Below are 17,020 nucleotides of genomic sequence, written 5' to 3'. Positions count from 1 at the left end.
TCTGACCCCGAAGCCTGAGCTTTCCCTAAGACCACTGAGTCTGGGGTGGTGCCCGGGGAGCATTGGTGTGGACGGCAGGAGGAGGAGCTGGGGCAGTAGGGAAAGGTGGGGGTCAGCTGGGGGTTCCTTTGTGATGACAGCATGTTATATTGAAAATGTCCATGGTGTCTTTTGTAGACCTCGCCCCGATTTCTTTTACCGCTGCTTTCCAGATGGAGTGATGAACTCAGAAATGCACTGCACGGGTGACCCTGACCTGGTGTCCGAGGGCCGCAAAAGCTTCCCCAGTATCCATTCTTCCTGTAAGTTCCACGGCTGGGATGCCCTTTAATTCCTGGTCATGTCTCCTGACCACTTTCCTTGGGAGTTTCAGTGGAGACGAAAGTGCTGGGACATGAATGTTGAGCACATTTTATGTTTCTTTCCCTGTAGGCTTAGAAACATGAATTCAACAGGAAGTAATAAACCTGGGGATGAGGCCCTAGAGTTTACAAGACATTATATACATTGCTTCTGTGAGCTCAGTGGAGCACGACATGGGACATTTGGCCCTTTGGCAGTACGATTCAGGAGCTTAACAGGGCAAAGCAATTGACCGTGTTCCCTGGGAACTTGCTTTTCAGCTCCATGTTCCCTCTGGCGTATTCGTTCAGCGATGGTACTGTGTGTGTGTACATGTACATACACACACAATACACACACGTGTGTGGGTGCACGCCTCACTATGTAGTCTGGTTATAGACATGTGGGCTGGGACCAGCCTTAGAGCCAAGACTAAATGTTACGATCAGGTGTAGGGTGTGTAATGGAGAGGACACAGGTCTTTGTAGTGACAGACCCTGGCTCTGCCATGTCTTAGCTCTGTGACTTCCCCGCTCTTGGTTCAGCACCTGCGGTGTACCATGGGAATGATGATGCCTCCATTCCGGCTGGGGTGAGGGTTAAGATAAGGACTGCTGGTCGCTGACATTTGGAGCAGCTGTCATGCCAGCACGTGTAGGACATTATCCCATCTAATGTAGTCACTGTGTATGTGAAGTACTCAGGATGCTGCTTTAAATCAGCAGTATGTACCCGTATCGTTGTCTGTAACCAGAGCTGAGGTTCCGGAGTGTCCTGGTTCGTTCCAGCAATGTTTGTTGAGTGACTGAGGTGCCAGCGGTGCTAGGTGTTGGGGACACAGAGATAACTAAGACACAGCTTGTGTTCCAGGGATTCTAGAGGCAGTGGAACACTGTATATTTAGGTTGGTGACCCTGGGATCGTTGGAAAACTGTGGCCACAGACGGCCACTTGGGAGAGGCTGTTCTTATGACCCGAAGTCCTCGATTTCTCACTGGTGTGACATTATCAGCCATTGGCCGGCCTGTTACCTTGATCTTGTCTGTTTTTTCTAAGTATGTAAGACATTTCTTGAAAGTAGCTTGATCAAAGAGTCTTTGGATGCCTTTTCCTGCCGTGTTTGTTGAATATTTTCCTCAGAGCCTTTAGAGAATGGAGCCCTATCAACAAGATATTGGGGTGCCAAGCACTCTACATGAATGACTGTTAATCTGTACAATGGCCTCACCAGGTTGGGTTATCCCCATTTTACACATAAGGACAGTGAAGCTCAGACAGACTCTGTAACTTGTTCAAGGACACTTAGTTGACCTTCCTACCAGCCTCTAACTCGATAGTGTCTCAGGGCTTACCGTGATGAAATACAATGAAGTATCCCATGTTCATGTAAATAAATAACTCATATTCTTGTCTGCTTTGTTGGACTATAGGGAGTTGAATAATGTTCCCCCTAAAGATATGTCCGAGTCCTAACCCACGGAACCTGTGAACGTGACCTCATCTGGAGTATCACCATCGCAGGTGTAATTGAATTAAGGACCTCAAGATGAGATCATCCCGGTTTTAGGGTGGCCCTAAATCCAATGACAGACGTCCCCATTAGAGAAAGACATAAGAATATTTGAGACACAGAGACATAGGCGAGAAGACCACATGAAGATGGGGGTAGAGATCGGAATGGTACAGCCACACGCCAAGGAACGTGGAGCCACCAGGTGCTGGAAGGGGCAAGGAAGGATCCTCTTCTGGAACTTTCAGAGGGAGCATGACCCTGCCCACACCTTGATTTCAGACTCCTGGGCTCCCGCATTTCTCTGTCGTCTTAGGGCATGTTTTGTCCTCCCGGAGGCTCGGTGCCAAACTTGAAGGGGCTTCCGAAGCTCAAAGCTGAAAGAAGTGAAACCCTGAACCCTGGCTTTTAGATGGTTGACTGAGGCCTGCTAGCACAGTTCAGTATCCAGTGCTGCATTTGACCTCGGGCAGGAAACAGCTGTCGTGTGAGTAACTTAGCCCAGAAGACTGCCGGTCCTGGAGAGTAGAGCCCAGGCCCCACAGAAGGGTTCCTTTTGGAAGCACGCCTTCCCTATCAGATGCGTTTTCTGAGGGCTGCCCGCCAGCTGCCACGTCAAGTGCGTGGCTGATGTCCCACCTGTACTCCACTAGCTTTTGGACAGAGGCTGTTACTAGCTTCTGCTTAAGACACTATTTAAAATGTTATGGGTTTTTACTACTTGGCAGACATGGAATTCTACCCATCCTCAAGGCTTCGATGAGAGTATTTTTATCTGTTCTCTTTCTTTGTTGTGACAGGTCAGTGATTGCCTTACAGGGAGCTGCCACATCCACTTAGAAAAGCCATCAGGGCTGTTGTTTGGATTTTGTGGCTAACAGGAAGTGGTTGGCATGACTCTTGGCTCCTGGAGGAGGTGCTGGACCCCAGAGGGATGACCTTAGTGGACCCCCGGGGTGATACACACACTCCTTCTCCCTTCAGTCAAATCAGCTTTGTAGGTTGCTCGGGAGTGAGTGGACACCGGCGTTCTGGGCCACGGGATCTCCGAAGACGAATTCCTCATGCTCAAGAATGACAGCCTTGCTTTGTAGATAACCGGCGACAGGAAGGTAGTCGATGTCTACATACCACCCTGCAGAGAACTTGGTTTTCTTTGAACCTCAGAACCAACGCTGGTTTCTTTTGGAAACAGAAGATCTTCTGCTTAATTTTTTTTTTAAATTATTGAAAGATTTTATTTATTTATTTGACAGAGAGAGAGATCACAAGCAGGCAAGAGAGGCAGGCAGAGAGAGAGGGGGAAGCAGGCTCCCCGCCGAGCAGAGAGCCTGATGCGGGGCTCGATCCCAGGACCCTGAGATCAGGACCCGAGCCGAAGGCAGAGGCTTTAACCCACTGAGCCACCCAGGCGCCCCTCTTGTGCTTAACTGACCAGCCAAACAGCTCTCTACTAACGTGCTCACGTGGTGTCCCGCCCTCCGACGGCCATCTTGTGGGACTTGCTCCGTAAGGAGTCCCAGGCCTCCTTTGTAGGAAAAATGGAGTCACAGTTTCAAAGAACAAGTGGTTTCCTCCAGAAACGAAGAAGTTACCAGAAACTTGGGATTTATTTTTTCATTGTTTTTGAAGATTTATTTTGGACAGAGAGAGTGTATGTGCGTGTGCATGAGCAGGGAGAGGAGCAGAGGGAGAGAGAGAGAGAGAGAGAACCTCAGGCAGGCTCCCTGCTGGGCACAGAGCCTGACACAGGGCTTCATCTCATGACCCTGAGGTCATGACCAGAGCCGAAACCCAGAGTCGGGCACTCAACCCACTGAGCCACCCAGGTGCCCCAGAAACTTGGGATTTAAAGCAGAGAAAGGCAATATAGCTTTAAAGCAGGGATATTCTGAAAAGGGAATTTTCTTTCATTGCAGTCTTGGGCTTTTTGATTGGGTATTATTTCACATTCCAGAAAGAGGATAGCTTTCAGAGAGAAGAATAGAAAGTAAATGTTCTTGAGCATTTACTCTTGTAGGTATGGGGTTGGTAGTCCGGGAGGGTGCAGGACGGCCAGACATGGCCAAGTCCTCTTTAGGGCAAGGATGAATACCAGTTACGTAACCACAGTGGTCCAGAACTGGGGACTAGGAATTCCAAGGAGGGGACAGGAAGAGCTTTGGGAGGAAAAGCACTTTCTCCTATCATTTCCCAGGGGAGGATGTATGAGCTACAATGTTTTGAGATACTTATGTTTGAAATGTCTTTTTTCCATTCTTTTGCTGGATGCAGAATTCTAGGTAGAAAAATCACTTCGGCTCCGGATTCTCATTTAGGAGAGTGTTTGAGAGAAGCCTTGTGCATTCCTTTCCTTGATTTTATTTTTCTTTCTCTCTCTGGAACCTCTTAGAATCTTCTCTGTCTCTGGCCATCTGAAGTTCTGCGGTCATGTACCTTACTGGGATTCTTATTTAAGCTGTAAGCACTAAGCTAACAGGGCCGAGCTCGTTAATTAAGCTTCACTGAAGGACGAATGGGGAGTGAGCCGGGTTTTCACTGGTTGACCCCGAGTGTTAGCATCTGGCCTTTTCTTTGAGGCTATTTCTTTCCCCAGAGGAGGCTCCCTAGGCTCTTGGCAGGGGGACCTGCACCTGGCATTCTGGAAGCTGGGCTGGGAGACTGGGGTTCTTGTAGGTCACCTTGCGGACTAAGCCTTCACCCTTGCTTCTGTCTTGTTCCTCAGCCTTGGGCTCTCCTTGCCTGCTTTTCCAAAGTGCAGAGCCTCACATTGTTTAACATTTTATCTTTAAGAATCAGGAAGGTGGCAGTTTCCTTCCTGGGTTGTAGGATGGGGTGGAGGGTTTAACTGGTCATAATAGGGACTTCCCCCCTGTTTCTCATCTCCATCCCCTGCCTCCCCCTCCCCGTCTGCAGTTCCCAGGGCCTCCAGCTCAGAGCTTTGCAGGCCCTTGCTGGTGAATGAGGGACTTTCCTACTTCCCATCGGCACCAGCCTCTGCAGGCTTTAGACTCGCCTTCTCTGGCTCTGGGAGGTATCCTCTCTGCCAGCTGCTTGCCTTGGCATTCATTGTGGTGTGGACTCCAGGTGCTTCTAGCTCCATCTAAGATAGAATGTATGGTCCTGTTTGTATCAGTCACGGTTCTCCAGAGAAACAGAACCAACAAAGAGTATATGTGTGTGTGTCGGGGGGCAGAGGAGAGGAGGAAAAGGGAGCAGTTATTTTAAGGAATTGGTTTGCGTGGTTTTGGGGGCTGGCCAGTCTGAAATTTGTAGGGTCCGCCTGTAGGCTGGAAGCTCAGGTAATGGGCAGTATTGTAGTCTTGAGTTTGAAATGGGCAGAGCCAGCCAGCAGGCTGGAAAGTCAGGCAGGATTTCCATGTTGCTGTCTTTTGAGGTAGAATTTATTTGGGAAACCTCAGTCTTTCCTCTTCAGGCCTTCAACTGATTGGGCAAGGCCCAGCCCAGCTGGGGAGTGTGAGTGAAGCACCTTAAAGTCCACTGATTGGAAATGTTCATCACATCTAAAAATACCTTCCCAGCGACATCTAGACTGATGTTGACAGAACAGCTGGGCACCAGGGCCTGTCCCCGATGACACGTAAAATTAGCTGTCTCACCGCCGTTCTTTCCTCCTGACATTTAAAAATCCGAAACACCACCAAAACGCTCAAATACGTTAGTTACAGAGATACCGCACGTCAGAAGGTTCTCGATCAGCCTCGGTGTTACTCTGATAATAGAGTCCTTGAGAGTGGAGTGCGCCCACTACGGCTGAACGTCTGGGCGTTTGCTTTCCCTGAACAAATCTGAATGCATTTTAAGTATGGGTTGCGAAATGATCACAGGGTCCCATGTATGCTAACTGGCCAGGTGTGACTCCATGAAGCATGAATATTCAGGATTATAAACCAGCTGGTTCGTCGAGTGTTAGGCGAGCTTTTGCGTAAAGACGCAGGAAAAGGAAAACAGGAAATTCTAAGATTCATTTCTTTTGCATCCTTGAGTTAATTGGAATTGCCATCCAGGGGTTTTGCTGGGTGGGTTTGAGTAGATGAGAAACTTGAAAAATGCCCCCTTTGTCTTCATTTAGAAATGGTATATAACGGCATGGCGGCTGAGGTCGTTGTTCTGGCCAGGACCGGCCAGTGGTCATGTGTCTGAGGTCAGCTCAACTTGTGTGGTTTCCATTAGAACTTAAAGGAAAGCGTCCGGCATGTCGAGGGACAGCCTCAGACGCAGCAGGAGCCCCTCATGGCTTTTTTCCTGTATTTGTATTCTCCTACCTCTCAAGCTTTGAAGGCAGTTTCGAAGGTTCTGGGAAGTAAGCGCTTCCTCTGCCACATCTTTCTCAAGCAGAAGAGTCCCCTTCCTCTGGGGCTGCCAGACGCAGGGAGGGAGTGATTGCTGTCAGTAGGATGCTAGACCTCTTCGTGGGAGAGGTTTCTTAATCTCTCTTCCATTATCACGCCTCCCCCTCGTTTCAGATCTTTCTCCCACGAATTCCTCCTTTCTACTGTGAGAGTTTAATGCCACCCATGTTCTGTCTGTGTGTGTACCATGGCCCTTTTTGGGGGGGGCCACCCGCAATGATAATCCCTACGACTTTTTCATCTCCCCCAGTGCCAGTGTTTAATCCCCTTGGCAGGGGGCAGTGCTGTCCTGGTTGAGGATGCCTGGTTTGGGGTGGGAGTTCTCAACTTCACAGTTTTACCCACCGGGAGACTTTCGGGAATGTCTGAAGAAAGTTGCAGTTTTCACAAGTCCGTGATGGGGGTGGGGGTGGGGGGTGGACCGAGAACGTCAAGTACCCAGAGGTCACCCGTGCTGCTAGACATCAAGACACAGGCCCCACGATACAGACTTAGGTTGGTCCGGATGTCAGTAGTGTCCGGGCTGAGAAACCCTCATCTCAGGGAATTAGGTAGACATGTGGCAGAAGTCAGTCACTCACATGTGAAATTTGTCCCCTTTCCAAGGTCCCGGTCTGACTAAGTAAGATAGGTTGAGAAATGGGCCCTGTTTTAATGAATTCAAAATACTCTCCCCCTAAAACTCGACCCACTATTTGATTTCTATTTAAAAAAAAAAAAAAAAAGAGCAGGGTAAGAGGAAAAGCTAGATACAAGCTGAATGCCTTTTTCTTTCTTTCTTTATTTTTTTGCTTTAAAAAAAAAAGATTTTATTTTTATTTATTTGACACAGAGAGAGAGAGAGACAGTGAGAGAGGGAACACAAGCAGGGGGAGTGGGAGAGGGAGAGGGAGAAGCAGGCTCCCTCAGAGCAGGAAGCCCGATTCGGGGCTTGATCCCAGGACCCTGGGATCATGATCCGAGCCGAAGGCGGACGCTTAATGATTGAGCCACCCAGACACCCCTCTTTTTTCACTTTTTATGATACAGAATTTCAGACCTGTAACAGAAGACAAATCGACTGAACACCCACGGCCCCGGTATGAGGTCCTGTTCTTGCTTTCTGCTTTTCTTTGTCCATTTCCTACCACGTTCAGTACTCATGATACTTCGGAAGAAATTATTTTAGTAATTTAAGGTAAAATTTATATCACAGTGATAAGTCATCGCCATTCAGTTCCGACAGGTGCACCTATCATGTAACCCTATTCCTGTGTGGATATAGAATATTTCCATAATTCTAGAAAGAAAGTTCGTTTATGTCCCTTTTCAGTCCATCCTCATTCCCTCAGGATAGCCACTGCAGGTTTTGTGTTTTTGTTTTAGTTTTTAAACTTCTGATTTGTTTTGCCTATTTTAAGACTTCATATAATTGGAATCGTACGGTATGTCCTTTTCTGGTCTGGCAGCTTTTGCTCAATATAATGTCTTGAAATTCCTCAGGTTGTCATGAGTATCAGTAATTTCTTTCTTTTTTTTTTTAAGATTTTATTTATTTATTTGACAGAGATCACAGGTAGACAGAGAGGCAGGCAGAGAGAGGGGGGAAGCAGGCTTCCTGCTGAGTGGAGAGCCCGATGCCTGGCTCGATTCGAGGACCCTGGGATCCATGACCTGAGCCGAAGGCAGAGGCTTTAACCCACTGAGCCACCCAGGCGCCTCATCCTTTTTTTTTTTTCCTTAAGATTTTATTATTTATTTATTTGACAGAGAGAGAGATCACAAGTAGGCAGGGAGGCAGGCTCTCCACTGAGCAGAGAGCCGGATGCAGGGACTCGATCCGAGGACCCTGGGATCATGACCTGAGCCGAAGGCAGAGGCCTTAACCCACTGAGCCACCCAGGCGCCCCCAGTAATTTCTTTTTATTGCTGAGGGAAGAGAAGGAGGGGGCCCTGTGTTCTGGGCTGTTCCTGCCTGGAGTGGAGTCTTCTATCATCCTAGGGTTCGAGTGAGGAGGAGGGAACGGGTCAGGTTCAAATGCCTCAGATTCTTGCTGTTCTTACTGAGTTTTAGTGCATTTTCTTGAATAAATGTTTATTTAGTTTTTGTATGTTCTTGGGACCATCCAGAGACTTAAACATTTTTTTAAAAAATAATTTTCCTCTGTTTCGCTTGGTAGTGGGTCCACACAGCTCCTCACATTGCCATCCTAGAAGTGGAATTACCTTATGTCAGTTTTAATCATATTTTTAAGGAACTTATACCTTTCCTCTAGCTTGTTGGATGTATTAGGATAAAGTTGTTTATATTATTTTGCTCTTGACTTTTTTGATGTCTGTACGAGCGGTGCTGACAACCCTCTTCCGTTTCTGTTATAGTAATTTGTATTTTCTCTACTTTTTTCTTGATTAATTATACGTGGGGCTTATCAATTTTATTAATCCTTCCAAAGAACCAACTTTTCTGTTTGTTTTTTTTTTCTCTGTTTTTGTCTCTTTTTTACATCATTGATTTCAGCTCTTATTTGTATTATTTCCTTATTTTTAATTTTTGCTTAATTTGCTCATAATTTTCTAATTTCCTAAGTTGGAAATTTAAATCATAGTTGTTTAAGACTTTTCTTTTCTAACTTAAGCATTTACAGCTATAGATTTCCCTTAAGCCCTGTGTTAGCGGTGCCCCCACAATTTGGAGTATTGTATTTTTCATTGCTGTTATGTTCAAAATATTTTCTAACTATCCTTGTTTTTTGTTCTTTGATCTTTGACTCTGTCTCAGACCTTTTTATTTAGAAATGAGTTTTTCACTTTCCAAATGACTTTTCTAGCTATCTTAATGTTTTGAGTTAAGTCTTTAACTTCATTTTATTGTGAACAGAAAACACGTTGAGTATTTTAAAATTTATTGAGATTTGTTTTATTCCCTACTGAAAACTTTTTCTTAAGGAACTTTCCATGCACACCTGAAAATGTATTTATTTATGCACATGTTGGGTGTGTCATTCCATATGTGTTCATTAAGTTATCAAGGTGTCATTCGAAAAAAATTTTTTTTTTCATTCGAAAATTTTTGATCCTTGCTTTTATTCTTTTTGTCTCAGTGTTCTCTAAGAATTCTCAGTGTTACTAAGAATATGGTGTGAAGCTCTTCAACTAGGACAAGAGAGTCATCTGTTTCCTCTTCTAGTTTTACTGGGTTTTGCTTCGTATATTTTAGAGGTCTGTTCATAGGCACATACAGATTGATTGTTGTGGATTCTTGGTATTTTGACTCTTTTATCATTAGGAAACATCCTCTGTTCCTCATCCTACCTCTTCCCATATTATGTAATGACTTCCTGTGGGTACAGGGCTCTTGGGTCTATCAACTGTCAAAAAATTTTTATAATAGATACCTTGTTCTTAGCCCTTGGAGAGGGAATAGACTTGAGTTGTAAAGGAATTATTCAATAGACACCTCTTTTGTGTGGGCTCCTTTTATCTTTATATCAAACCATTGACTCTTAATACAGTCTTCTGAATATGGGCCCAGAGACCATTCAAGATGGTAGCTGGATTCCAAAAATAGAAATGCAAATCATCACATGTCCTCTGTGATGGACATCTTTTGGGATATGTGTGTATGGATGGAAAGAGACAAAGAGAAAGGGAAAGAAAGAAAAAAGGAAAGAAATCAATCAACCAATTGACCATGAGCCAACACTGTCCCACAATCCCCTTCTCTGGAAATTGTCCCATTCTGAGTGGATCCCCTTCCTTAGATGGGGCCCTGCCGTAGAAACATTACCTTTTGGGTTCAGAACACCAGCCTTTTTCTTTGTGTCTTCTCAGATCCACATCTAGCATGCATAGCCTTACCACCAGTGTGCTTTCTCTTCCCTTCTGGGTAGAACTCATAAGAGTATGGACGTTATTTCCGTGGGGGTCTCCACAACAAAGTTTTCATTCCAGTCTTGCTTCCTATGTCTCCCGGTGGGTCTGGGGGCTGCCTCTCCCACCTCTGTTGGCATCTTCTTGGGAAATGCAAAGTCATTTGAATGTTAGCTGGAGCCAACCTAATCAAGAAGCAGAGTCTGCCAAAGGAAAGTGAAACAGGATGATTCTCCAGCCAAGTCTGGGCAGCCTTCAGGTGATTCACACCAGCACTTCTTTGCTCCCGTCAGTCTCTGGAGTCTGCTAATTAGTGCTAAGTAACACCTTCCTTCTGGGAGTGGATTCAGCTCTGGGGATCTAGAAGCAGGAAAGGCATTTCAAGCTTTTGAAGAGTATGACATTCTAGAAAGATGACGTCAGGACACCCCAGAGCTTCACACTCTTCAGTGGCTTCCCAGGCTCCTACAGGATAATCCAGGCCCGGATGATGCTCTGGCCCCGGCAGCCTCTTCAGTCTCATGTCCTTTGCTCCTCCCAGCCTCACTTCCTGGGGTTCAGCTGCTCTGTCCTTTGGATGGCCCGCAAACAGCTGTCATTTATTGAACACACAAAATGTGTCAGGTTCTGCATTAACGGCCTTAAAGGACTTATCCCGTTGAATCCCCACAACATACCTGTGAGGTCAGCACTCTCATTTGTCCTCTTGTGCAGATGAGGAAACTGAGGCTGAGGGGGAAAATGATTGGACTCCACACCACAGAGCCAGCGTGTCACAGGGCTGGCATTTCTGCCCAGAGTGTCAGACTTCAGAGCCAACTTCTTTTTTTTTTAAGATTTATTTATTTGAGAGAGATAGACTGAGAGAGAGAGAGGGGGGGGGATGAAAAGGGGGAGGGGCAGAGGGAGAGAGAATCTTAGGCAAACTCCCTACTGAACGTGGGGCCCTATGTGGGGCTCTATCTCACAACCCTGAGATCATGATCTGAGCCAAAATCAAGAGTTGAACACTCAACCACTGAGTCTCCCAGGTGCCCCCAGACCCCAACTTTTGACAGCTCCCTCCAAATGAGATTTTTTTTTCCTTTCTGGGCTTTTGCACTTGCCCTGCCCTCACTTCTCAGACCCTGTCAGAAGCCTGCCCACCTTCCTCCAGCACTCACGGTGTCATGCATACCCGTCCAGTTCCCCGCTGCCAGCCCCTGCTTCTCTCTGCCTGCAGGCAATTGGGTGTGCCGGGAAGGAACACACACCCGTCCCCTCCAGCAGCCCTCAGCCGCGGACTCACACGCTGGTGTAAGACTATCCTGGCTCCCTTGCCCCGTAGGTGGACCGGGGCGGAAGGGTGGATTTTACCGTCTCCTAGAGCCCCAGCGGGGGTGGGCTCCTGCCTCCCAGAGTGGTAACGTGTGTTACCAGTGTCATCCATCTATGGCTTCCTTCCCATCTGGGTCTTTCTTCCCCACTGGTGTTTTCTTGAATCATCTTCCTAACAGACAACTTGCACTTGAATCCACCTCAGGATCTCATCCTGAGGGAACCCAAACGAAGACATTACCCTGGCTAACTCCTATGACTTCCTTGAGTTTCAGCCTCTATGTGGCCTTAGGAAAGCAGCCATCCTGAACACCCCAGATGCTTTAGCCACCATTTTTTTGTTGTAGCACTTAGTTGTGTCTGTACTCAACCTGGTGGTTTGCTTGTTTTTCTCTACTCCTGCTCCGTGAGGGCAGGAACCTTATGCTCTCCAGCGCTGATGTGTCCCAGGGCCCAGCACTGTGAATGCTCAGGATTGGTGCCCCAAATAGTTACTGAACTAACCGATCTGTTGTCTTAACTGAATAAAGCTTTAACGGAAGCTACGTAGATGCTGCAAATGTGTGAGCAGCACCCCAAATTCATCATTGATGCCAAGTTCCCAGAATGCCCCACACTTTCCTTTGTTTAGAGTGAGAGAGACCTGAGCTGTTAGGGTCAGGTGCTCAGCTGTCCTGCCCCACAGCTGTGAAGTCTAGCAGCAGACCCTTGACCGCTCAGTTTTCCCCTTGACTCTTAGAACATGAAGGGGTAGGGGTGGGATAGGGTGGCGTAGCTTACTTTGATTTTTGAAGCTCTGTGGTTCTCCCTTGGTGTCATCAGCTTTCTGAGAAGGTTCAGTTTCTCTGCCAGAGAAATTCTTGTGAGATTGAAGGGGCCAAAGGTGGGGAAGCACCTTGCATGGCGGCCGGCTCGTAGTCATCGTCCGTGTCCTCCGGTGGAGCTGGGAATCTTGCTAATGACCAGGAAGACCACTTGTGTCACTGGTGTCTGGAAGCCTGAGCAGGACCTGGGGACTTGGGTGTGTGTTGAGGGGGGAGACAAGCTAGCTTCTTTAGTCTAGAGCATTGACACTCACGACTCCTTTTTTTTTTTTTTTTTTTTTTTTTAATAAGCAGACATTCAGAGATTAAAAGTGTTTTGGGAGCCTCTTTGTGCCTGTTTCTACCAGTAAATGGACTCGGTTTCAGGCTACAGCTTGTTCTTTTCCACAGGATTATTTCCCTTCATTTTTGAGTTATGAGGAGCTCTGCAATATTTCATCAAGAAGGAAGGAGAGAAGGAAGGAAGGAAAGAAAGAAGGAATATTCTTTTTTTAAGATTTTGTTTATTTGATAGCGTGAGAGAGAGCATAAGTAAGGGGAGCGGCAGGCAGAAGGAGAGGGAGAAGCAGGCTCCCCACTGAGCAGAGAGCCCGATGCAGGGCTCGATCCCAGGACCCTGAGATCATGACCTGAGCCAAAGGCAGAGGCTTAACTCACTGAGCCATCCAGATGGGAATATTCTTGAGAGCCTCTACCTTGCCTCTCCACATCCCTTGGTGATTAGTAACCTTGTAAAAAATATGGATCATATTTCTGTCCTTTACGAATATGGCCTTTTGGTCCAGTGTTTGTATATTTTGCCTGGGTATTACTTATCACACTTACAAATGAAACAAGCTTCCATTCCACAGGCATTTGCTGACTCTGGCTAGAGTGGGGAAGTCTCATGAGCAGCCGCCAGTTCCTCCCTGTTCCTCCCCATGGCTTGGTGCCACGGCCCCAGGGGTTGTCTCCTCCTGCTGTTGAGCCTGCTGTCCTAGCTGCCGTGACAGGTGACAGTGCCACCATATGATTCACAATGGGGACTTTGTCACCACATCTCAGGTAAACCTTCCAGGACTCTCTAAATGCTTTATAAAGTATTCACTCATTTCTGTCGTGAATCAGTCATTTAGTGCCTACGCTTTGATTGGACGCCGAGTTCGTGCCAGGCCTGTGCGTGGTGCGGGAAGAGACGGTGGGAGGTAAGACAGACCCAGTCCCCGTTGTGGCGGAGTTCAAGGCCGGGGCCTCTGTGAGCCCACAGGGTACTTGTGTCACTGGGGAGAACGAGTCTCTTTCGGCAGACGCAACACCAGGTACAGAGTGTAGAGAGCAGAGAGCAGCCTGCCCTTGCGGCGGCGTGCTCCGGGGCCGTGAGCATCCCCAACAGCCATTCTTGATAGCCCCGATGGACAGCATTGGCCATTAAACAAAAGGCCATTTAATTACACTCCTGACATGCTGGTAGGAAAAATATATAATAGCTGGTAAGTAAAGTGGTATCTCTTACATAATCAGAGGCGTCTGGGACAGTTCATTCTAGGGGAAGGGTGGGCAAGATCAGAGAAGAGGGAATAAGAACATTTCTTAACGGAAAGACCCTGAACTCACCTGTCCCTTGTCATGATGCGTGTGGAGGAGAGGACCAGGAGCCAGCCGGGGATAGGGAAGAGGGCCAGCACGTGTAGATCATTTTAGGACTTTCAGATTCCCGCTCCGAGTACCGGGCTTTCATTTATTTCCTCTTTCGCCATATGTTTGTAGCTACGTATTGTTGGATGTCAAAAGAATGTCAATTTAAGAGCTAGCCTGGCACTAAAAATGGCCTCTTTGTTTTTGTAATCATTGGATTTCTCCACATAAATAAACACTTTCACGTCCAGCATTTCTGTATTGACTATGGTAGAGAAGAATGATTTTCAGACCCCGACAGACCTGAGTTTGGCCTGGCTCCAGTCCCCACAGTGTCGCACAGATCATTTCAAGACTGTGTGTCTCAGTTCACTTATCTGTAGATAGAGTCCCAATTCCTACCTTTCAAGGTGGGTGGGGGGCATGAAATGAGATCCTTTATTGTCTTTCCCCCTTGAACTCTGATTCTGGAGAAGATCGGAGAAGTCTGGTCTCTGTCCCCTTTGTCAGATGAGAGAACAAGGGAGAAACGGAATCCCCTGTCCCCACACCGGGTGTCCGTTTGATGTATTTGTTCCTAAGGCAGCGTGACCACAGGCTGCGAATGGACCTCCCAGGTTTATTTCCCTGCCACAAGGTATGTGTCTGACGATTACATGATGAGTGGTTTCTTTCCTGGCATGTGTGTTGCTGTGAGAGCCGTGTGATAAATTCAGTCAACATAGGTCTTTTGTGTTGGTTCTGATGTTGACACCCACAGTATTCATTTGATCCTAAGTATAGATCTGTATGCTTCAAAAACACAGTGTCTTACAATTTTTGAGAAGAAAGTAAAACCTAAAAAAAATCATCCCCCGATTATGGTCTGCATTTACGAATGGCGGTGTGCCATTTTTGGATTATTCTTGAAGGCCGTCTTGTGCTTCAGAGAACCTCTCCTGAGCTGGGCTAGTGGACGCGGCACAACATGGCGCCCTGGCCTGCCAGCCTTGGGCTTGGAGGTGGGGAGGCCTGCTGGAGGTTCATTTCCAAGAACGTCGGTTAACCCACACCTAGAAAGGTCACGGAGGTGGGGACCCCCAGAGTGAGGTCTGTCTGTGGGTCCGTCATCATGGGCCCAAGCACAAACTGCCAGAGTCACAGCCTGACCTTAGACGGTAGAGTTGCAAGTCATGACGCCATTTCCTCCATTGCGTTGCTCACTAGAGGTGGAGAAAACCCAAGAAGAGAATTACCAGTCCATTTGCTAAGTGAGTAACAGTTTATCAAGGTGGTTGCTAGACATGCAAAGGAAGCCTCTGGGTCCGGCTGGGCCGGTTGTCCGCAAAACTGAAAGGCAACGTGAGAACCGCTGTTCCCTGAGCCTCCCCCAGTCTGTTTGGGAGATGGGACTTGGAGCAGCACGGGGGCGGTGGCCGAGGAGCTGGCTGCCCACGTCAAGAAAGAAGGTGCCCTTGAAGGGCTTTGGCCAACGATGGGGAACCTCAGCAAGAAGTGAGTTTGTGCAGGTCTGCTCGGTTCCTGGATCCAGCAGGCCCATGCATTCCTCAGCTGGTGCCGAGAAGTTGGCCGGTAGAAGCCTTCCATGCGGCGACAGCCACCACAGAACCCACGGTCACGTGACCGCCAATGCCGCTCCCTCCTTGTCCCGGTCATTTGGAACAGTCAGACACCTGCTTGTTGGTAAATGATGACCTCATTTTCCAAAGTCGTCAAAAATTCTCCCGCGCATGTGCCGCGCTCGCTGGGATGGAGTTTCTCTTCTCCTGGGGCAGTCCGCACGCTTTTGTCTTAAGTGAGGCTGCTACAGGAATTCTGTCCCCGGATGATATGAACGGTAGGAGGAGGTGAGGAGGCTCGCTTGCCTCTCCACAGCTTCCAGCATCTCTGGGACACGGGACAAACATGGGTATGGGCATCAGGGCTGGGCCCCCTTGCTGGGGACAGGTGTGAGGAGGAGCCAGGGGGACCCACTGGCCCCAGGGGTGCCTGCTGCAAGCTGAGTGAGTAGTGTCACAGAGTTGCAGAAACCTGGAGGCCCCAGGGACACCCAGGGGACTGGAGTCCATGTCTGGAGCACCATCAGCTTCCAGACCCTTCCTGTCCGAACAACACTGTCCTTGTGTGTAAATGGTAAGGCAGAGCTCAGGTGACCCTGGCACCGACTGTCACAGCTATTGGCCACGGGGTGCTCTGCCTGGGTGGTCAGCCAGTGGTCGCCTACCAGTTCCCGTGGCAGGAAGGGCCAGAGCCTGCGAGGCCCCTGAGACCCAGAGGTGGGTCCCCGGATGTTGTCTCTTCCCCTCCCTCTGCCCTGGAAGGGGCAGTGTGGCATGAAGGCGGCTGGATAAAGGCTTGGCTGTCCTCCAGGGTTTCATTTCTAACTCCTGCCCAAGGAGGAGCTATCGGCCTGGACGGTCCCCCTCCCCCAGCCCCCAAATGCCCCGCTCGGCCTTCCTTCCTCTTCTCTTCCCTCCCCCATGCTGGCACCGGAAGCACGAAATGCTGCTCATGGCAGCGCCTTGAGACCGTGGGGACCTGTGTCACCCACCGTCACTCGCCAGTGTCTGTAAGAGTTCCTCGGGGAAGTTTCATCTGGGGACCTTCCCAAACCTTGCTTGAGCCCGCGTGAGTTTCTTCTCTGATGAGGGTCCTCCAGAGAAGCAGAACCAAGAGTGCGTGTGTGTGACGAGGACTGGCTCACGTGATGATGGGGTCTGAGGGGTCCCGTGATCTGCCGTCTACACGCAGCAGACGTAGGACAGCTGGCCACGTGCGGTCTGGTCCGAGCCGGCAGGCCTGAGAACCAGGAGCGCTGATGACGTGCGGACCCCGGTGCGAGGGAAGGAGAGAACCCACGTCCCCGCTCCAGCTGTCGGGCAGAGAGGAGAATCCCCTCTTCCTCTACCTTTGGCTCTCTCAGACCCTCAGATTGGATGCTGCCCGCGCCCGCTGGGGAGGGCTGGTTCGGAAGCCTCCTCACAGACGTACTCACGAGTGATGTTCAGCCAGATACCAAGGTGCCTTGTGATTCTGTCAAGTTGACACACAAAATTAACCACCACGCTCTCCTACCCGCTTTGGGGAGAGCACGCCCCTCTCCTTTCCAGCACGCACCCTTCCAGCCAAGCAGTCTCAAGCCCCCACAGCCGCTGCCCTAGCCTCTGGCTCCCTGTCTTCCCCTCCAAGTC

At 48.6% G+C, this 17,020-nt stretch overlaps 1 protein-coding gene across 1 annotated transcript in view; it reads left to right on the top strand.

Moving 5' to 3' along the window:
• PLPP4 (phospholipid phosphatase 4) overlaps nucleotides 1-17,020 on the top strand; it is a 116,037-nt gene that overhangs the window by 57,997 nt on the left and 41,020 nt on the right. The window contains exon 5 of the mRNA XM_080823188.1: nucleotides 178-302. Coding sequence (XP_080679314.1) covers nucleotides 178-302 — 125 coding nt within the window. The remainder of the gene's footprint in view (nucleotides 1-177; nucleotides 303-17,020) is intronic.

The sequence above is a fragment of the Martes martes genome, assembly GCF_963455335.1.
Source record: "Martes martes genome assembly, chromosome: 14".
Lineage (NCBI taxonomy): Eukaryota > Metazoa > Chordata > Mammalia > Carnivora > Mustelidae > Martes > Martes martes.
This window is presented reverse-complemented; position numbering and strand designations above follow the sequence as displayed.